At 42.4% G+C, this 22,846-nt stretch overlaps 1 protein-coding gene across 2 annotated transcripts in view; it reads left to right on the top strand.

Annotated features, from left to right (window-relative positions):
* The window catches only part of LOC146812212 (protein-glutamine gamma-glutamyltransferase E-like), a 240,122-nt gene extending 217,532 nt beyond the window's left edge, over positions 1–22,590 (top strand). For both annotated transcript variants that reach the window (XM_085619243.1, XM_085619242.1), the window contains exons 12-13: positions 7,545–7,678; positions 21,826–22,590. In XM_085619243.1, the coding sequence (XP_085475369.1) occupies positions 7,545–7,678; positions 21,826–21,979 (288 nt within the window). In that variant the 3' untranslated portion in view covers positions 21,980–22,590. The remainder of the gene's footprint in view (positions 1–7,544; positions 7,679–21,825) is intronic.
* Positions 22,591–22,846: the final 256 nt, after the last annotated feature.

The following is a 22,846-nucleotide window of genomic DNA, read 5'->3' as shown; positions in this document are numbered from 1 at the left end:
GGTAGGAACAATGCCACCTGAGAGAACTCAATGGAAGTCCATAGACCTGAGAGTTCTAATATATCTATTTCAGGACAGATACAATGGTCCAGTCATAAGAATTAAAAAATACTTAGGGATATACCCAAGGAATTTCCTTTATTAGTTAGTACCCCCTGGTATTGATTAGAAACAAAAGGTATGGTCACTGGATGAAACACAATGATTCATCTGACCACAGAGAATAAACTATTGACATGTTTTGGCTTATACTTATGCCAAACAATGATCAAAAGGTCATCAGCAGGGTTTTCGAACTCCCTATGCATGCTGTGCATTAATTCCATACAAAGATGAGGAAATTTCCCATACCAGTTAGACGTCAGAATTGGACCTAAACGTGTCAGATTAAAACAAAATATCCAAGGCTTATTAGTAGTCAGCATAGGGTACAGTAACCCATGCTGGACAATGAATTTCGTAGATCATATTATGACTTGTATGTTAAGTATGTCATGATCACGGGAATAGCCACTACTCAGAAGAAACACATCCCAAAATGTTTAAATAATCTTCTCAAGATAAAATCATCGCCAACTTTCTGGACACAGCAATCAATACAAAAATGGCCAAATGTACACAGATAAGTGTGTTTACCAAATTGGACATCCGTCACGCAAAGTAACCTCGATAGCTTAAGTGCTAGTCTTTCTAGATACTGGTGATCCCTATTAAGTATGAGAAAACGCACTTAACCGAGTCATACTAAACTTCAAGCTTCTTGGTTCAGTGTGGGGGAACACGTCCTATGTAGTCACACACTAATCATGTGTGTAAATGATACACAATGATGTGCAAAAGAAGAAATACATTAAAACAGTCCATGGTCGCTGGTTAGAGCATTTTTAGAACATGGCCCCCTTTATTATAATGATTAGGTGCCATCATCAATCATTAAGTGACGTTCTCTGTAGTTACACCAAAATGTCATTGTTCAGGTGGTGGATACTGGTCTAACATATTTTAGACCTGAACATCATCATCATGCTCTTCATGGGTTGCTCTTGTTATCATAAATGAGTGACACCATTATAATGCTCTTACACACAGATATGTGAGACAAAGACTCCGACGAGACATACTTCTTGCTCAGTGTCAATTTTAATTGTGGCAAGTTAATTTTCCATATGCGGTCATATCAGGATATATTAACTCAAATTTTGTAAAGCGTGCGCCATGAACATTGCAATCGTGCTCTTGACAGGTTTCTCTCGTTGTCTTATAGTGAATGCCCCATAATATTGTTCTTATTCCATGAATGTGAGACAAAGAAACACAAAAATAATTGTTCGACTCAGAGGGGCAGATTTACAAGAAAGTGACGCATCTGTACAGATGCGTCACTTTCCCTGCGCAGCACTTAGAAACCCTTGCGCCGCCATAGATGCACCGTATTTACAATACGGCGCACTATGGCGCAAGGTTTGACAGATGCGTCAGAAATTCTGACGCATCTGTTGGCGGAAAAGTCACGCATTGCTGGAGTCATATCGCAAGCACGACGACACTCCAGCAATGTGTGTTGAGGCCTATTCCCACTACACTGCGTCACTACTTACAACTGCTTGAAGCAGGCGTAAGGTTTTGACGCAGAGGCGTCCTAAAAGTGGCGCAGTGAAATCTTGTAGATTTCACTGAGTCACTTTTACGAGGCCTTCCTGTGTGGGAACGCCCAACCTGCATACATTATACCTGACGCAGGTATAATGTGACGCAGGGCTTTACAACGTGACGCATCTCCCTAGATGCGTCACGTTGTAAATAGGCCGCAATATTTGCGCCGCTGTCGCGTCAAAAAAATGACGCAACTGCAGCGCAAAAGTCACGCAAGGGGCTTGTAAGTCTGCCCCAAAGTTTTCAAAGATATGCAACTCGTATTCCGGAAAACAGGTATAGTGAAGTACACAACATTATCATAATAAGGTTCTTACATTCACATATGTGAGACAAAGTATAGTGAAGTACACCCCTGTTACCCTAAAGAAATCATGCTCACAAAGCATGCAGGTTACGCGCCATGTACAGCCCATCTCTGCTGTCTAACTTGTCAGTATTACCCAGTTGGCATTTTATCAAAATTAAGGCATTAGCACACATACCCAAATCCACATGGATCCTCTCTCTGCTCAAACGGGGGTAATGCAGTCGAGCCGCAATTAGTACTTACTTCATAAAGAGTCTGGTGTCACATATGCTCCTAGTCTGGCCCCCCATCCACTGCCGTATTGAAGGTGTAGCTCAACCCCTGATCACGTGAGGCATGCAGGGCAATGCCAAGGACCCCTCTATATCTGCTGATGAACGTCAAACAGAGATGGCACAAGTGTTCTATGGACTCATAGCCCTGTTACGAGCTGAATTACTGCTCATATGGGATCGTTTGTTTATTTTAAAATATTGTTAGGAACACCAAAATAAGGAAACTACTACTGGATAAGCACATCACAGTGGATGCAGCAGGTAAACAGTTTCTCCTAATATGGAGAGATCAAGAATGTTGTCCAATGTAGTTCTTGTATAAGCACTAAGGATCCTCAGACTTGTAGTCCACGCTTAACTATTAACTATTAACTAGGGGGGGCATGCCGTGATCCTGCATTTATTGCTACTCAGTGGCAAATCATATTACAAGAGTAAATGAAACACAAGGGTGAGAGACTGTTCTGAAAAACTAGGACAGCCTTATTAAGACAAACGTACAGATTTAGCTCCTGAGGTTTCAAAGTTATACAAATAATTTCAATTTTGGCGATGGGTATTACCCGGAAGGTGCAAATAAAATCCTTGTGTACCACCTAGTCAGTGTGGTGGAACCTCAAAACAAATATTTTTATCACCCTTTTTCCATATAGAGGGTGAAAGTAGTTCATATATCTTGTTTGCCCCTAGGATACATCAGAGCTGTGGCCATTGTAGTATCCTTTTGACATGTAATGGTGCTTCTAAGCTCAAAAATGATTATTTTGACTTTTCGTGTAGTCATGCCCACATATTTTTCACTACAGGGGTATATGAGCATGTATATAACGTTGGATGACTCACAATTAGTGAACCATTTCAAGCGCCAAAGAGTCGTGAGGCCAAAATCAAGTTGCTTTACCCTGCTTGTGAGTTTACATACGTTGTAGTGTCCATATGGTGCATGTCCCACTATAGGTGGTAGGTTCCAAGCAGAGACTAGGTAGGTTCTGGTCTTTTGAATCTTCAGGCGTTTGTGCACTAATTTGTCTTTTATGGATTTTCCTCATTTAAATGAGAACGTAGCTTTTCTAGCTCTAATGTCCCTGATGTTAGAATGTTCCAGCTCTTTCTAATTATTTTGCAGCCCATATGTGGTCACATAAATCAGTCATTCATAAGTGGTTCACTGTGTGGTTTGTAGTAAGGCATCCCTAGGATTATTGGATACCCCTTTGCAAGCCCTAGGGATCTCCTTAGGATAGTTTTTGCCCACTAACTTAGATACTACACATGCCGTGGGTAATCCTGTTTCTCAGAACAGTTACTCCTGAGCCCGAGAAATTGGTCTACAAGGAGGTTATCCCTTAGGGCTTTTGGGGGGTTGCTGTCATATTGCAGTAAGTTGTTACAATCCATGGTCTTATAGTAGACCTCACTTTTCAAGGTACTGTCTTTCGGCCTTATCATGAGGTCCAGGAATTGAATTTCCACTTTGCTGATTGACATAGTGAATTTCAGTCTCATTGATCCATTGTATAAACTGATTTTCTTCCTCCTCTGTACCTGACCATATCACAAATATATCATCAATATATAATTTCCATAGTGTTATAGTGTTCATGTATGGATTGAAATCACTGTGGATGTGCTCTTTAGCAAAGGAATGTACAAATAGGCATGCCTGGCTTCAGGCAAAGGTACTGCCCATGGACATACCATGGGTTTGTCTGTAGAAATCATCTTCAAACCTTACGTAATTTCCAATAAGGGCTGTTAAAACTCTTTAGGTGTTATGGATAGTAGATATTTGAGTACTCTCAAGGACTCCTCTTTTGGTTTGCTTGTGTAGAGGGTTTTGATGTACAGTGTCATCAGCAGTTGCTTGCTGGGATCGAACTGCATGTTGCTCAATATGTTCAGCATTTCCTTGGTATCTTGAACATATGATGGCATCCTCTTCACCAGTGGTCTCAAGAAAGAGTACACACATTCTGATAGGGGTTGTAATGCAGATCCTATGCCTATCACTATAGAGCAGCCTGGAGGTGAAGTTTCCCTTTATGTATCTTTGGTATGGTGTAAAAATATGGCACTACTGCGTTAGGCTCCATCATGAATTCTGCCTTATGCTTTGTGATCCATTTATTCTCTTCTGCTTCCTCTACCATGTATGCTATGATCTATACAATCCTCGGTGTTGGTGGGTCTATGCACAATTTCTTGTAGTTTCTGCTGTCACTCAGACGTTTTGACCTTACTCAGCTGTTTTCCAAGTGTGAAAGGGTAAGTAGGTTTCAGTTCTCAAGTATTTTGTATGCCAATCTTACCATGCTAGAAAGGGATGGCGCAAACACTTTACCACTGATTAGCAGGAGTCCTTTGGTCAACAAAAATGGGTTCAGCAAAATTAGGTAGTGAAGGCAAAAAACATCTGGGGAAATACTCCGCAAAAGATGGTTGTTCCCAACCAGGCAACTGTTTGGGATGAAAAGATACATAGTGTGAGCATAAATTGTGAGACTTAAAGTTCCACCTACTTGTATGGCATCCCGATGTAAGCACCCACAATATAAATTGAAAATTCATGCTCCATAGTCTCGGGAAAATGGAAATATCCTCCTTTAGGTATCCTCCTACATTTTGAGTCTATTTCCAAATATTTTGGAAGTTAAAAAGATATCCACATATGCAGTTTGGAAGTTAAGATGGGTGCAGTTTTCCCAGGAGTATTCCTGGAAAGCCTTTTGTGATTTCCATGTTTGCATCAGCAAAATATGGTTGCTAACTTTTTTCTTTTTTCTGTACTAGCAAATGTTTTTCCAACAGTAAAGACCTTTCACTTAGACCCCCCCTCCCCCTTATAGTTTGGTAAGCGAGAAAATTATTTGGTCCTTCACTTGAAAATCACAGGTATGGAATGCTTGTGAGTATGATCAATCTCACAACTTTCTGAGTGTGGCCAACTTTCCAGGGCATGAATTGTGGATTAAGAATCATCAGACAAAAATGTGATGTCCTAAAAATTGTCCATTTGAAATAATGTTAGAAAATGTTCATTCAATCGGAGGATAGTTTTAGTTTTAGATTTCGGAAACTAAGTGAAAAATAACTTTTAATCAATATTATAGAATTTTACAGAGCAGAGATAAACAATATTGGTTATATTTATTGCCAGGCCTTTTGATGGAAAATGCAAATTTACTTACAGAATGAGACACAGCCTTTGGAAATGTATTTACTATGAGGGCATACTTTTCCCAATATGTAATATGCCACATTTTTATACATTAAGCACCCAACCTAAAGGTCTAAAAGACATTCTGTTGAAGTGGGTTAGCTAATGTACAGAAAAAGAGTTTTCTACATGGCATAAGTACTTTTCCTTTTCATGTTACTGCAGTGCTTCTAAACTGTGCTTCCTGAAGCCATTATTTAAGTGAAGTAGCCCACATATGACAATTAGCTCCTTAGGTGCAATTTCTACGACAAGTTACAATGGCCGTACTTGAAAGTTTAATAAACTATTTGGGTGAAAACAATTTTACAGTACAGTTTTAGGGTCAGAGCATATGCTCTGTGGTACTGAATAGCAGTGTAACAGTGCACAGAGTCCTAATACGAACAAACATAGTGCCCATAAAAAGGTGAATTATCTGGGGTGACCATGCAAAAAAGACATTAGTATATCACATTGGATAAAGTGTCCTGTAGTCCCCACAATCTTTCCTATGGTGAAGGTTGCTCAGGAACTTGTGTGTTTTACTGGTTCATTTTGCCTCCTCTAGGGCACTGTTATTGGTTCAGAAGTGTGCAGCGGTGAGTTATTTTCCAAGTCTTTGCACAGTGTGTGAAAATATTGCTGGGGCTCAGGCATCTGCATAAGTCATTACTTTCTTTGTGACCCTTTTGAATGACAGATGCTTGAGCGGCTCACACCCATTACATGATAATTTATTTGATCTAGGCCAACAGCCACTTACTTGACTTTGAGATTGACATGCTCCTTTCCGTTAATACTAACCCCGAGCCTTACAGAAAACAATTGGTGGACTGCCTGTTTTTTTTTTTCTCCTGGCATGTCTAACGAAATCCAGTCTCTTCCAGTAGTCACTGGTACAAAAACTGTCACTACTTTACAATTAATATATTGAAAGACTGCACTGGACAGAGTTGTGTGTAGAATTAGTTTTGTAGAGTCATCACGACCATCAGAGAACCATTTTACTATATATGTGAGTTGATGGTTCACATTAAATTATGATATGTACTTTTTCAAAGTAACAGTCCCTCATTTCTCTAAGCTGTAGGCTTAGCCTGTGATAGTTTCTACGATGTCTGTCCTTACATAGGTTTCCAAGCTTCTCAAGACATGGTTATTCACTCAGGCAGATGACTAAATCAATAAGGGCTCCAGCATTTCCTAGAACCGCGCCAAGAAACCAATCGGTGTTCGTGCACTCTATAACAAATATTAGCATAACATAAGATTAACCTTCAAATGTCTCTGTTATGTTTTCCTAACCTTGGATCTCAAAGTTTGCTTGTGGTAGTCCTTGGCTCTTGCAAAGGCGTCTTTCAGACATCTCCTATTCATGTTGAACTAAAAAGTTAATAAATCCTTTCATCCTTCTATGGTTAGTTGATTCCAGTATAATTGTATGTGGCCTGTCAGCTCATGATCATTGGTACATTTTTGCACCGACTGTTCTAATTTTACCTTCTACTGTTTATGGCTTAAAACAGCACAGTGTTTGCTTGGTCTCAACAACTACTTCAATCCACAATATGAAATATAATATGCGTTCGAAGAAATATTAATATAACAGTGAGGTGAAACATCCTTTACCACACAGGCACGGCAATGCAATGCCTTTACAACACAGTCAATACAACATGCGTTGTAATGGCTTGCGTTGTAATGGAAGTTGTGTGGTAAAAACAATGTTGCAAAAGGATGCGTTGTAATAGTTTGCTTGTAACGTCATACATCCAACAGTGAGTAGGAGACAGAGTTGGAAAACTGATACATGCAAATTTACATGATAATACATGAGGGATATGATGGTTTAGAGGTAAATGGAGATGGACCTCTCAAGTCAAAATTCAAATGGGGCATTTTGGAAAGCACCATCCTTGGGGAATGGGTTAAATCTTGCAAAAAAACTTTGTTGAGAAAGTATCACAAGAAATGTAGAAGTGAATGGCGCAAATAAGCACAAAGTGTTCCATTTGAATTATACTGTTGTATTGCTCTTGCATTTGATAATGTGGCACATACCACTCCTATGTGTAATTTTACCTATTCTATTTCACTAACCCTTCAGGTACCAGAAAAAGTTGTAATTAAACAGACCTTCAATGCGGAAGTCACCTTCCAGAACCCTCTTTCTGAGGTGCTGAAGAACTGTGTATTGCTGTTGGAGGGAAGTGGCCTCTTGAAAGCGCAACTTGTGATAAAGTGAGTGGAAGAAACACAACCATTGTAGAATTGGGGCAATAATTTACATTTTGGCATGAAGGGATGTCCGCTACAGATTTTGGGTGCTTCTGCTTTGACAAATTTATGATTCACCTACCACAATTGGAGGTGTGGGAGCTACTGGGTTTCGGAAAGCAGAGTCTCAGCTGCGTCCTGCTCTCAGAAACCCTTAACCTGGCGACTGCCACAGGGCCATTAGGTCACAGTGCCAATAGCCCGCCCTCTAACTTCATTAGGGGTATTGTCACTGATTTTTCCCACAGAGACCACCATAAGAAGCATTATATTCCCGGGAAGGAAAATGTAAAAGTGTCCCTAACTCGCAGTGGAAAAACTCTCTATGCCTAACACATTCTCCTTTTCCTTTTCCGCAACAAACCTCCATTTAGGGAGTTTTTGCTGGAAGGCAGAAGGGAATGCTGAGCAGGCTGAAAGAAATGCACTTGGAATTCAATAGTGATAACAATGCACCTTCACAATTATATAAGAAGAATATCTGTGTGTTTGCTCACCATGGTGTGGAACAAGTAGAAGCTGCAAGGCCGGTTGATAGTTGGCATTAATGTACATTTTATAGGATTAAACTTAGTTCTTGCTCTTAGTTACAAATGATCAGAAATCGCCCCCAGCTAGATTTTTGTGCAAAGTCCTCAAAATGGCAATGGATTCTTGAAAGTTGGGATCAATTTAATGTATTCTTTTTCCTAGAAATAGCTCTCCATAGAGACTCAACTTTGCTTAAATCCGGCACCAAAGCCTTTTACAGTTTATCATCCTCAAGACTGTTCTCTATTTCAATGAGTTGCACTTTCAATTGCAGTGCTGCAATCAACATTCACAGGGGTATATTCTCAAAACAAACTATCCTAGAAGTTACACTTTCATCTACAAGCTTGAGAGCACAATCTAGTTAATATACAGTGAACTATATATAACTTGTTCGTGTCCAGATACATTCAAACCTTTTACTAAATCCCAAATGTTTGCCCGATCAGAACAAGATAGCCAACACGGCCACTTTCCCAAACTCTCTTGAACTAGACAAACACAGAGGCTAGGTTGGTTTTGATAATTTCACCCACAGTAATTAACAAACATGTCCCACTTCCTGTCTCCTCCTCCTTTTCACTGTTTAAATATTTGACTACGGTTCTCTTACAGACCTCCTCAATCTCCCACTTCATTCCCTTATGCCTTAACTTCTCATGCATTTCTAGATGAGCTACTACTCATTCTTGTTATCTTCAACTTTTAAATGGAATGGCCCATGATGACTCTGAGCCACTTGACTTTTAATGTCTACTCCAACTCTGGGCATTAGCCCTCATTCTGTACCACTTGTACACAGGACGACACATTTTTAGACCTTCCAGTGATTGAATGAATGAATGAATATCTTTATTCGATTAAAAATATATAATTATAAAAGAGCAAGCAAATACAAAAGTACACAGAAAAAAATCAGCTACCAAAATACATCCAAAGGAGAGCAATAGATTATATTAACAAACGCAATAAAATGCAGCCAATAAAGTACATATTTAAGAAAAGCTCCAGCTGAATAGCAAACATCAGAGTTAGGGAGCATTCAAAGAAAATAGAGGGCAGGCCTATATTGGCAAAAACCCTGTTTTTTAAGAATTGGCAATAACATTTTTCGCCTAGGTCTTTCATAAAATGTACATAATAATAGGAAATGATCCAGAGTCTGGGAGATGACTCATCACAAGGGCAGAGCATCATAGATTTAAGGTCGAATTGGCCAACAGGGAGACTCAGGTAGCACCTTATATTTCCTAGTCGGAATTTCAAAAACAGTGCCCTTTCTCTTACATTATTAATACATGTGGGATATGGCTCAACGCCTTTGATTGTTAGCAGACTATTTAAAACTCTCATAGTAAGCTTCATAACCTCTCTACCTTTCCTGTTGGACAGTACCCTGCTCATGAACAGATCATTGTTTTTGTCAATACCCCCTTTAAGTATCACATGGTTTAACAAATAGCTCAGGTCTACCCATTGCAGCCACTGTATATAATTCAGCCAGGGGATTCTTAGACCATAAACACAAAACAGGCGATCCTAAATTATTTAATGATTGAAGGTGGCCTCCGGGTTACTTCATATAGGGTTCCAAAGGAGAAGAGGGGCAAGCCCCATCAAATCAGTCACATAGGCCAGTCCTAATTATTCATGTAGAAAATGCTGAGGACTGACTGGACCAAGACCAAGCAGCCATCTGCAGAAGCGTTTTTCTTCCCTCTGAAGGCTACTGCAATCTGTAAACCCCCAGATGCCCGCACCATAAGTGAGAACAGGTAAGCATTTTAGTCTATACATTTCTAATAGGGATGCTATTGGTTTACTTCCCACCTTGGTAGATACATTAAACAGGGCCCCAACTGCCCGAATAAAACGTGAACAGCGATCAGATAAACAGGGCAAAAAACTGTTAATCAAAGGTCACTCCCAGATAGGAAAATACCCCAACCTTAGTGATGTTACTCTCCTTAATGGATTTGGGTCTGATCTTACTGCTCTACAGCCTGCATTCCAATATGCAACTTTGCAATGTTTGTGCCTAAATCCAAATTATCCATAAAGGATATTAAGTTATCAGCCAGGGCTCATAGGCCATTTGGTGTGCGGGAGAGCAAAACCACATAATCAGCATATAAAAGGGCCATCACCGGGTTACAATTTATCCTGGTTAAATCATTGCAGATGGTAATAAGAAAAGGCTTAGATTGTTAATTTACGATCAAATTAAAATTGGTGCCAGAACGTGCCCTTGACAAACACCCAGCCTCAGGGGAAAAAGAGAGATGCATTCCCCAGCTATGCCAAACCCCACCTTTGCAGAGACTTCACAGTGGGGTGCATATAGAAAATCCACCAAATCCTGTGGCATACCGATCCGTTGGAGAATAGTCTATAACTTGGAATGGTTGACTCTATCAATTGAACTGCTCAGGTCTTTTAAGGCAAGATATAGCTGGCTTTTCATGGCAATCATGTTTACCCACTATTAAACTGAGGTTAACACACTGTTCCTTTGTCCCCAAGCCTTCCCTGAATCCATAGTGGACCCTATTAAAAATCCAGTTCTGCTTAACCCAATCCTCCATCCTATGCAGATTCACCCAAACTTCAATCTTAACCACAGTGTCCAGAAGTAAAATTGGTCTATTGCAGTGGGGATACTGACTCATACCATTTTAGAAGATTGGTTCTATGTTAGCCTGCAGCCAGGAAGCTGGAATCATACAGGGTGCTGCAGCATTCAAAGTGCTAGTAAAGATAGGGGCCCACAGGTTGATGTTTTCTTTAAATAGGTCCATGGCAACCCCATCTGGTCCTGCGGCTTTATGTGAAGGACTAGAGGGGATAGCTTTTATTACATCATGCTCAAACGTAATGGTTAGAGGGAAGGAGATCGCTGGTTCACCAGACTCAGGGGGAAAATGTTCCTCAAAGTAATAAATATACTTGAAATGGTCAACCCAGCTCTAGGCACTGATAGTTGAGCCCATACCATCACGCTTGTTAGTGGACTGCCGCTGATCATTAACAGTATCCCAAAAATGTTTAGGGTCCACTATACAGAAGCTTATTAGTTCAGTCAATGCTTCCTCCTTGAGGACCATCTTGCGCTTTTTTATGGCAAGCTTATAATAATGTCTTGCTTTAATTATTGCATTCTGATCTCTGAACCTGGAATTTAATGCATACCTACGGTTTTTATTGGCATCTCTGCAATCCTTGTCTAAGCATCCTGGATTCATGGTGTCTGTACGTTTAACCTTGGTTGTAAGAAGGGATTTAATATAATTGTTTAAATTTTCGAAGGAGGGGATTACCTTCAGTGGTGGGTAACATTCAGTTTGCAGGTGGTCTATAATCAAACCCAGGTTTGCTTTTACAACATCAGCTAATAAAGATGAGATATCTACAACCCTCCATCTTAGTCTGAGGCCCTTATCCTTACTGGCCAAATTGACAATTTCTTTTAACAAGGCAGATTGATGTCCTGCTGGGTAGTTTAAAAACACTTCTAAAGGGTATGGTCACTATAACCACTGGTGTTCCTCCCCCCCCTCCAGCTACACAAGTAGCCAAATTCCTTGACAGGAATCTGAATCCCCAAATCGTTACATATTAGAGGGGATTAATCGGAAGTAGCTTGGTTGTCTGTACCATGATCACTAGCCCTCCCGAGGTCTCCCTAAAACAAAACAGATAGCTGGGAAAATAAAGGATTCATACCCAACCCAGGTAAACTCCCCTGTTGCCCAAGTTTCCTGCAGAATTACAAGGCTATATTTGTTGCTAAAGCTGAGCCAATTTGTATCTTCCAGTTTAGAGTTCAGTCCAGCAATATTCCAAGAAAGTATGGACATCTGAGGCACAGGAGATGGACCCACGACAATGGACTGTTACTCTCTGACTGGCGAGTCAGGGCCAATATTATCCTCGACCCTGCCCCCATTTCCATTTCATCAAACCCAAGTCAATCCAGTTCCTCCATACCAGATAGGGCTCTGAATATATTAGATGTAGGTAGATATGGAGTCAGCGCTCTGACCTGAGACCTCCTGCCTGGAAGATAATCCTCTCCTCACTGGCTAAAACGCAGCCAAATGATGATAAAACTAACCTAGTGGTAGAGCAGTTATACAGTTGCTCCTGAGGAAGCCATTCACATGATGTGAGTGCAGCAAAATTAGGTGCTCAGCAAGAGCCGGGTTCCTAAAGTTACTAACCACACAGTCCCCAGTCACTTGCTTGCATAAGAGATCAAGCCAACACACCCTTCAGACAAACAAGCTCTCGTTGTATTCTGCGTATTCAAAGTCCATAATTTTGTTCAGCCAATGGCAGATTTTATTTTTTCTGGTTAACTTGAGTTTCCACCTTGGCTAGTAGCAGATGGGGTTCGTTGGCCAGGGCCACAACATATGGACTACATTTGGGAGGGAGGTTAATGCATGTGGCATTGGTGATCGTAGTAAATGAGCTACGTGGCATATTACTTGCACTAGGATCCATATTTTCACTGCTTTGATTAATAACATTTTTGGCAGCGACAGAGTAGACCCAGAGCTTCCATCCGGTACATGCAAGCTGATTGTCTTTAAGGCTCCCTCGAATTGTGAGGACTGGGGCAGCTGCACTATGATTAGTCGATGACTCTGTCACGTTTTACATGTGGAAGTTGTACTGGAGAGTTTTCAGACAGCCGATTCTAGGCTCACAATCTTTTTTGGTAAGGGGGAATACTAGCTTGAATTAGTTTCTAAAACAGTTGGCCCCATATTGCACCCAGGATTAGCAGAACAAGCACAACTAGGTAGCCCAGATGAGGCACCATGGTCCACAGTTCCTTTAGCCACTTGCGCTTTAGTTTTTACTTTTTTTATCAGTAGCCCCATCCTTGGAGCATCCAATAGTCCTTATATGGTGCTTCCTTTTGGCAGATGGGCCTCCTTCCAGTGATGGATTAGAAGCCTTAGGGAGCTCTTGTGGAACTTGGCAATAATCAACACTGCCTTTGACTGACTTTCAGAGTGGTCAGTAGATAGTGCCAACACTTTGGTTGGGTCACTGGCGGCTTCAAAGTTAGAGACATACAGTGAACAAGGAGAAGGAGCACCGTGTTACAAAGATAAACGTCTCTTCACCAAGTCAATTACTTTTGCAATAACTCCTACTGTTCTAGCCAGAAATGAATCAAGTGTTGTGCCAGTATGCAAGGATGTAGAGGCCATTGACTTGTCCCCATCTGGCATTTTCTGCTTCCCCATCATAGCACCCCTAGAACCATCAGTATTCACTGGCGTAGCATATGCAGGGAAGAAGGAGGGAATAATCGGGCTTCAAGAATTTCTGGCAATAATAATGTTTAAGACTCACCAAAGAAAGAGATGGGCTAAGGCAGGCCCAGTCTTCGATCGGGCACACTCCCTGCGTCCCGTGCCCAGGGGAGTCCTTCAGCGCTATATAGTTCTGCAATCAGCTTGGCCACTCCTCTCTGGCAGACTGTAGCAGAGCAGTATAAGACTAGCAGACCCCTCCAGGTGTCAATTTGGATATTGAATGGAACTAGAGCATTTCCAGGGATCCTCATCACTTGTGTGTGCATAATTCTATGTATTATAAGGACCATACACCACCCAGCTATGGCAACAGAGCACTAATATACGTTGTAATTATAATATGTAATAAGAACAAATACAGTAAATCACAGCACAGGCTTGATCTAATCTTCTCCATTCATTTCTCAAGTATTTCAATGCAACTGATTTATTTTAACAGTCGTGTCGATATGAAATAGTTAACTAGCTCCACAAATACATATCCTTTGGATGATATTCAAATATAACTGTTTCCAATTGACCACTGCTCTTTCCAAAATTGAGTCCTGATGGCAGGGAGCTTGCCTTGAGTGCTCCAGGATGGGGGCCACGCGGCCCCCCTCCACATCATACAAAGCCCCGGGGGTGGTGTTCCCCGGGGCTTGGGCCGGCCTTTGAGCCCCCCAACCATTTTTGAGAAAGCCCCAGGGGGTAGCGGTCCCTGGGGCTGGGGAGGGCCTTTGAGCCCCCCACCCATCTATTTTGCTGGGGGGAGCAGTTGAGCCCCCTCACCCATTTATGTTGTAGCCCCGGGGGGTGGTGGGCCCCCCATAAAATTTAAAACTTTTTCCCCCTGGATTAGTCCCCCCGGGGGCTAATTATTAAAGCCCGCACTTTTTTTTTTTTTTTTTTTTTTTACGACATGATCCGCGCACCCTGCGTGTATTTCGCCGTTTAAAAAAAAAAAAATTATGGGCCTGGGGGTCCTTGTGGGACCCCTTAAGCAGGTCTAGAGGTTCAGGGTATTTCTACCCTGTCCCCTTTATGAGTTTTACACACTAGTTCCACTGATTTCTTCAGCCTCGCTTCTACCGAGGCACAAAAAGGCTGCCAACACTTCCTGGTTTGGAGTGTTGACAGCCAGTTAGCCTGCAGCTCGTGAGTGGGAGGGTGCGCTCAGGATGCGCTCAGGGTGCGCGGATCCAGCGCGGGCATAGATATATGTGATTTTGATTTTGATTTTCTCAGGAACTACTGAACAGATTTACACCATTTAAGCAAAAGGCACGACTCTGAACCTTTCTGCCAAATTTGGTGTAATTCCGTTCAGCAGTTCAGGCTGTAGCTGCGACTAAAGGTCCCTATGGAAAATTGCATGGGGAAAACACGTTTTGGGACCCACCTTTTTTCTCGGCCCCGCTTGACGAATCACCCCGAGACTTTCAGGATAGGAGTTGACCGGAGCGGGCCACGAGTTTTGAAAATTTCGCGAAGATTCATCAACCGGCGCCATAGTTATTCCAAATAGAATGTTGCAGATTTCCTATGGATAATAGGTCCTAACTATAACTACCTACTAGTGACCGCCAGTGATGTCACTGACCACGTCATGAATGATGCAATATGTGACATCATCAGCAGTGCATTGCGGGCGCGCGAGTTATAGTTAGCAGAACTAACTATAACGGAGGAATTTCTATGGTTTTGTACAAGTGAAATGGCCAGCTAACTATAACACCCCTGAAACCTATCGTTCTTTCTGTGAATATATATATATATATATATATATATATATATATATATATATATATATATATATATATATATATATATATATTCACATTCACTGAAAAAACCATAGGATTCAGGCCTGATATAGTAAGGAATTATCATTTAAAAAACCTTTGAAATTCACTGAAAAAAACCATAGGTTTCAGGCCTGATATATTTAGGAATTAGCATTTAAAAAACCATAGAAATTCACTGAAAAAAACCATTGGCAACACAATTTCAAAAACAATGCAACATTGAGCTCAATGGGAATTTCTAATTAAATGCAAATAGTTACTTTATGGATTACTTTTCTAACCACAGGACTGGATCCTAGATTCAGTCCTGCGACATCTCCTGTAAACAGTAGCGTAAAAGCATTTTGGTTACAGTAGTGATTTTTAAGGAATATTATTCTATTTAAAAAGTTGACACTGAATTTTTTTCAGATAGAATCACCAATGATATCCTATGGCAGATAATTCACTTAGCAGGTAAGTAGTGTTATTGTTACTTTTCCTTACTCGGTGGTAGATCCTGGATCCAGCACTGGTGCATCTCCTGTAAACAGTTGCAAGAATGCATTTAAGTCATACAGGCGATTTTTAAGGAATATTTTTGTTTGTGAAAATAGACACTTAGAAACTTTTCTGCTGAAAACCAGACAATGGATTCTTATAGAAGGATATACAAGTTACTGGTAAGTACGGTTAGAATTACTTTTCAGGGTCAGTGCTGGGCTAAAAGATGCAGCACTGGGTTCTCTCCTGATAACAGGTGAGTAAATCGGATTCCTTAGTACATCCAGTAAGCGCCCCAGAGCTGCATAACAGAGAGATGTAAAAAGGGGCACGGCCTGCACCACCTCTCTGCAACGCAGCGCAGTGGCGCTTCCTGGAAGCACCTGGTGTGCTACTTGGCCACCATGGTCCCTTAGGTTTGAAGTGGAATTTTTTCCCCAACTTTTAACGCGCCACAGGGTGTGTTTGCACACATCACGTCAGGTCCCGTCCCCTCCCTTCACCACTGTGTAAACGCGCCCTGTCACCGTTCTAAGTTGAGAGATTAAGTCCCCTTCAATCCTAAGGGTCTCTAGGGTCAAACAAGCCCACTAGGTACCTCCAGTAAGCGCCACAGAGCTGAGTTGCAGAGAGATGTAAAAAGGGGCGTGGCCTCTGAACACCTGTCTGCAACGCAGCTCCCTGGCGCATACTGGACATACCTGTTGGTCTATTTGGCCCTCAGGGACCCTCAGTATTGAAAGAGAATTGATTCCCCCTCTTAAAATGCGCCACAGGGCGCGTTTGCACAGTGGTGAAGGAAGGGGGCGTGGCCTGAGGTGATATGTCTGCAAACACACCCTGTTTAAGTTTAAGTTAGATAATTAATTCCTCCTCAATCCTGTGGGTCCCTTGGGGCCAAGTAGCCCACCAGGTACCTCCAGTATGTGCCAAGAGGCTGCGTTGCAGAGAGGTGTTTAGAGGCCACGCCCCTTTTTACAAAACTCTGCAACGCAGATCTGTGGCGCTTACTGGAGGTACCTGGTGGGCTAGTTGGCCCCCAGGGACCCTCAGTATTGACAAGGAATTAATTCCCCAACTTAAACTGCATCCCAGGGCGTGTTTGCACACATGTGAACTCAGACCCCGCCCCCTCCCTTCACCACTGTGCAAACGCGCCCCGTGGCATGTTTTAAGTTGGGGAATTAACTCCCCTTGAATACTGAGGGTCCCTGGGGCGCAAGTAGCCCACCAGCTACCTTAAGTAAGCGCCACAGAGCTGCGTTGCAGAGAGGTGTAAAAAGGGGCATGGCCTCAGAGCACCTCTCTGCAACGCTGCTCCCTGGCGCATACTGGAGGTACCTGGTGGGCTAGCTGGCCCCCAGGGACCCCTAGTATTCAAGGTGAATTCTTTGCCCCTCTGCAAACGCCCCAGGGGGCGCGTTTACAGAGTGATGCTGGTAGGGGGTGTGGCCTCCAGCACGATGCCGGTCTGTTTCTTTTTTTGGGGTTTAAGAAGGGGGGTTGTGTGGCCCCCCTTCTTTTCCTAATATTTTGGCCCTAGGGACCCCATCCCCCAGGGCCTGGCCCCTATATATTTTTTTTTAATTAAAAATTCTGGAAGGGGGCCACATGCCCCCCCTCCACAGGCCATAATCGGACCCTGGGGACCCCATCCCTGGGGCATGGCCCTTTTAAAAAAAAAAAGTTTACTTTTAGGAGGGGGGCTGCCTTGCCCCCCTCCTTAGGCCATATATGGCCCCGAGTACCCCATCCCACGGGGCCGGCCTTTTTTATTTTTTTATTTTTTTATTTTTTTTTATTATCCCATTTTGGGGAGGGGGGCACGTGGCCCCCCCTCCCGGGCCATTTCTAGCCCCGGGGACCCCATCCCCCGGGGCTTCCCCTCTTCGTTGGGGACCGTGGGGGGTCCCTAATCCCCCCACGGTCCCCAGGGCACTCGAGGGCTCCAGTAGGGGCCCACCTTCTTCAAAGCCCCTGGGGGTGGTGGTCCACAGGGCCGGGGGGTCCATCACTGACCCCCCAATTTACATATATAGAGCCCGGGGGATGTGGCGGTGCCTGGGGCGTGTGGGGGCGTTCAAGCCCCCCCACACAGGTTTTTTTAAATTTAATTTACAATAAAATGAGCCCCGGGGGTGGCGGTCCCCGGGGCTGCGGGGGGGCATTGTGCCCCCGCAATGTTAATTACATAGAGCCCCGGGGGTTGGCGGTCCCCAGGGCTGCGGGGTCCGTGAGCCCTCCGCATACATTAGCAAAAAAAGCCCGGGGTGCGCGGTCCCCGGGGCTGGGGGGCCTCTTTGGGCCCCCATAACAATTAAAACATTGCCCCCGGGATTTGGCCCACCCAGGGGCAAAATAGCAACGAAGCGCGGGAGTCCGCGCTTCGTTTTTTTATTTTATTTCGGCCGAAATTCGCGCTGGGTGCACGAATTTCGCCGATGTTTTAAAAAAAAAATTGCTTTTTTGGGCCCTGGGGTTCCTTGTGGGACACCCTGAGCAGGCCTAGGGGGGTCAGGGTGTTTCTACCCTGCCCCCTTTTCGCATTTTGCGCGTTTGTTTCTTAGGTTTCTTGTGCCTCGGTTCTACCAAGGCACAAGATGGCTGCCATCACTTCCTGATTTAGAGTGTTGACAGCCAATTAGAATACAGCTTGTGCCCGGCAGGGTGCGCTTAGGCTGCGCTTAGGGTACACGGACCCTCCGAGGCCATAGATATATATGTACTTTGAAATGTCATTTTCTCAGGAACTACTGAACGGATTTACACCATTTAAGCAAAGGGCACGAGTCTGAACTAAGGACTACCTCTTTGCCAAAATTGGTGTAATTCCGTTTAGCAGTTCGGGCTGTAGCTGCGGCTAAAGGTCCTGTGGGAAATTGCATGGGGAAAACGCGTTTTGGGACCCCCCTTTTTTCTCGGCCCCCGCTTGATGAATCACCGTGAAACTTTCAGGATAGGAGCGGAACGGAGGTGGCCAAGAGTTTTGAAAATTTCGCGAAGATTCATCAATCGGCGCCAAAGTTATTCCAAATAGAATGTTGCGGATTTCCTATGGAAAATAGGTCCTAACTATATCTACCTACTGGCGACTGCCAGTAGGTAATATATATATATATATATATATATATATATATATATAGATAGTATTTTCACCACCTCAGAGTTCCCGGACACAAAAGCGGTGGTGCAATGCAGGGTCCAAGCCCATCCTGTCATCCATAAAGTTTCGCCATGCAAGCAGCGTTACATGTATGCACTCCTTCCCAAATAAACAGCGGTATTGGATTAAATCAAATAGAATAGATTTTATTCAAAGTGCATAATAGCGAAAAATAGTAAACCCTTCGCGTTTCGGCGAAAAATCGCTTTGCTCACGGGTAACTTATATATATCAGTTTACACTCCAAAATGCATAGAGGCACCATGTAGAGAAAAACGGACTCTGCAGTGCGCTGTTCTGATGTTCAAGATATCATGCTTTATTAAATTAAATTAAATAGTGCAAGCAGTCATAGTGCGTTTCGGCCATCGCAGTGGTCTCGATCACATATATATATCGCATACATCACAGCTTACTCTTGGTTCCTGTGTAGGTGTTCTGAGGACTTCACTCCCACCACTAAGGAATCTCCTAAGTTATTAGCCTTTGTCCTGGACTTTAAAATTTCCTGAAGGGCCACATAAGTTATTTCTACTAATATAGAACAACTTCTCCTTCTCCCTGACAGGTTGCACACGTCTTGTTTTTCTCCAAGGTGAACAGAGGAAATGTTTCATGTCCTGCCTAAGGGCACACTGTGCCCCCAAATTTTCCACCTAACTGGTGGGGCTAAATGTTCTGATGGGATCACTCCTATTTAAGAGCCTTACGCCTGCTCTCAGTCAAATTCCGAGACCAAAATAAATGTGGCTACTGGGTTTGTAAGACTTGGTTTGTGAGGTTTCCACCTTACCTAACTGACACGTTCAGTTGTCAGGAGAAGTCCTCTTTATTAGCCTCTCAAATACGAAACTCCTTTCTTGTCTCTTTGTGACTGGCCTCCTCTGAGATGTGTTTTAAAGGTGTTCTTTCTTAAACTGCTTTCTTAAACCGCAACAGTAATGCAACATGATGCATTTATACAGTTTTTTTGGTAACGTTTTTAAACTTTTCTTTGCCATCCTTTGTTGGATGGTTTGTACATTGTCTCATTGGTCACGTTTTTTAAGAATGTGTTGTATGCTGTATGGTAGCCTAGTTGGAAAGGTTTGCCCTCTGCAACAGAATTCATTAAAAAAGGTAAAGAAAAGTATGGGAGAGGAGTTGGCCTAATGGCTAGGGCAATCGTCCTCGAATCTGGGGAACTGGGTTCAAGTCTCGGCAATTATGCTGAACATCCTGTGATTCTGGGCAAATCACTTAATCTCCCCGTGCCTAACAAAAAAATTAATGTGTCCTCATGTAATGGAACTGATGCTATGTAAAGCGCTCTGATACCCGATTCGGGTCAAGTTCGCGCTAAATAAAATTCTGTGGAAAAAAAAAAAGAATCTGCGAAGGAACAGGCTCACTTTTATCATGAAAAGGAAATTGCCAGTACATTATAAAAATACACACTATCAAAATGAAAATACTTTAAATATATTTGTCTCTAACTTCCAATGCCACCTTAAAGCCAGAAGCTCTGACAGCAGTGTGGATGTGTAAATGACACAATTCAATAATAACCAAACAGTTTCTGGATTGCCTTAAGCTTGCAAATTTTTGACTTTTTTACTGTTAGTTACAATTTCATAACTGAAGTTGCGCTTTCAATACATGCAGTTCAACCGATTTACAGATCTTTATGTCCGAAAAAATGTATTTTTTCCTTTTTCTTCTCCATTGGACAATGTTATTTTTACTTGTTCACAACGTACATTTGTGCGGTATTCTGTATTCTCTGTGTGTGTAGTTTTCAGAAAGACTTGCTATCTGGAATTCACTAACAGCCCCACATAACCCCAAACTACCAAAATCCTGCACTAGGCTGTTCTGTGGCACCTAAATGTAAGTGCAACACCATTCAAATATAACCTTATTGTACCATCCTATACTTGGAGAAAGAACAAGGTGTAAAGCACGCTGCCATGTGTGTTATGTTGCACTCTTTACGGATTCCATGGTCTACACAGGAAAAATAGTGGATACAGTGCTTAATTTGAGCCGGTGGTTTCCGGAGCTCAGCACCAACACCTAATCATCAACACCGGCCCTTTTCATGAGCACCAGTTAAGGACATATTTATGGTAGGCACAGGGAGATTAAGTGATTTGCCCAGAATCAAAGGATGTTCATCCAATGCCAAGACTCGAACCTGGTTTCCCAGCTCCATAGTTGGCAGCTCCGGCCATTACGCGATATCCTCTTCCCACTTTAATGTTTAGTAGTTGGTTCTGTTTTAGACGGTGCTAACAGGAGAAATGGTCTAGGAGAAATGGTCTAGTGCAAGCTGCCTCTTGACAAGAACCCCGGCACTGAGTTGGTAGTAGTGGATTGTCGTCTGGTGACATCTAAAACCATTAAATGATGTAAATGAGGACTGTTTTTTTCCGTTATTTGCTGTGGTTTGGGCGCAGCATGGAAGTGTGCATATATCACATAAAAGTGTCTGCTTGATTAGGTGTTTGTTATCATCATTCTGATAAAAAAGATTTTTGTTTTGATGTGTCCTTATTTTACTGGTGCTTTACCGGTCAGGTTCTCTTCCTGGAGCCTTCTCTTCTATAGGAATGTGTCTGGTTCCTCAATGGGTTGGGAGGTGTGAGTTTTTATTGTGTATTTTAAGACATAACATTATGAATATCTGCGATTTATCACTTGAAAGTGACCACAACTTATTCCTACCAATCTATTTCCAAAACTGTCATATCCTCCTACTACAGCACAATGGAGAGTCATCTACTAAGATACCGTAGCATCAATATACTTTTGGTTTGTCTTCCTTGAATACAGGGTACAAGATCTGAAGCCACAAGAGGTGATGAAGATTCCTGTAGAAATTACTCCATTCACAAAGGGATCCCGGCACCTACTGGCCAACCTGGTGTGTGATAAATTTTCGAAAGTCAAGGGATTCCAGAATGTTGATGTGGCCCAGAATTCATGATACCTACAGCATCTCATTCGATAACGCAGAATGTATACATTTTATGATATTTCATGAATGCGCTTTACACGCTTGCTATGCTTTTTTGCTGTGATCAATTTCTAGACATAATGTCAATGCTCACTAGCCATAAGTCACTGGGGAGATGCTGTTTGGAGTAGTCTGAGAGGACATGCATGATGGGCATCCAGAACATGTACCTTTCCTGTTTGTCCTATTCCTGTACCTGCAAATTTAACTAAGAAAATAATAATTGGTAAGAACGCACTAGACATCATTCAGCTCATATATACTGTTATACTAGCCAGATAGGTAGGTCTTGGGAAAAATGTCGGCATGTCGACACTCTGTTGGAAATGCCATAAGGAATTAAATGGAAGACTCAAATTGTAGCATGTCATCATCTGCTCATTGCCATCCCACTGTTGTTGCGTATGTTAACATTTACCTTTCATTTTTAGTTGCTCTTAAAATAAACGTGTTGCCTCATTTATTTCAGTATATCTTTACATAAACTTGCATAGTCTTAACTGATGTGTCTTTTACAGCTTGCAGCAAGTGACATTTGTATTGGTTTTAGGTAGAATTTCAATAAAACTTATTTTGCAATCTGTTTGAAGTTCTGACTATTTAATATAAACGGCGTACATCTGGTCCCCCTACATGTTTGCAGGAACGTGAGAAAAGTCTGAAAGCTTAGGGGACCTACTTGTGTTGTTCCATTATTATAAGTCGAGAAAAGTCTGAAAGCTTAGGGGACCTACTTGTGTTATTCCATTATTAAAAGTCGAGTCCTAGAGCTGTTTACCTCAATTACAGCAACTGTACAACGACAGAGACACCTTAATCCTAACATCGTCTTTTCAG

The sequence above is a fragment of the Triturus cristatus genome, chromosome 7 (genome assembly GCF_964204655.1).
Source record: "Triturus cristatus chromosome 7, aTriCri1.1, whole genome shotgun sequence".
Classification (NCBI taxonomy): Eukaryota; Metazoa; Chordata; class Amphibia; order Caudata; family Salamandridae; genus Triturus; species Triturus cristatus.
This window is presented reverse-complemented; position numbering and strand designations above follow the sequence as displayed.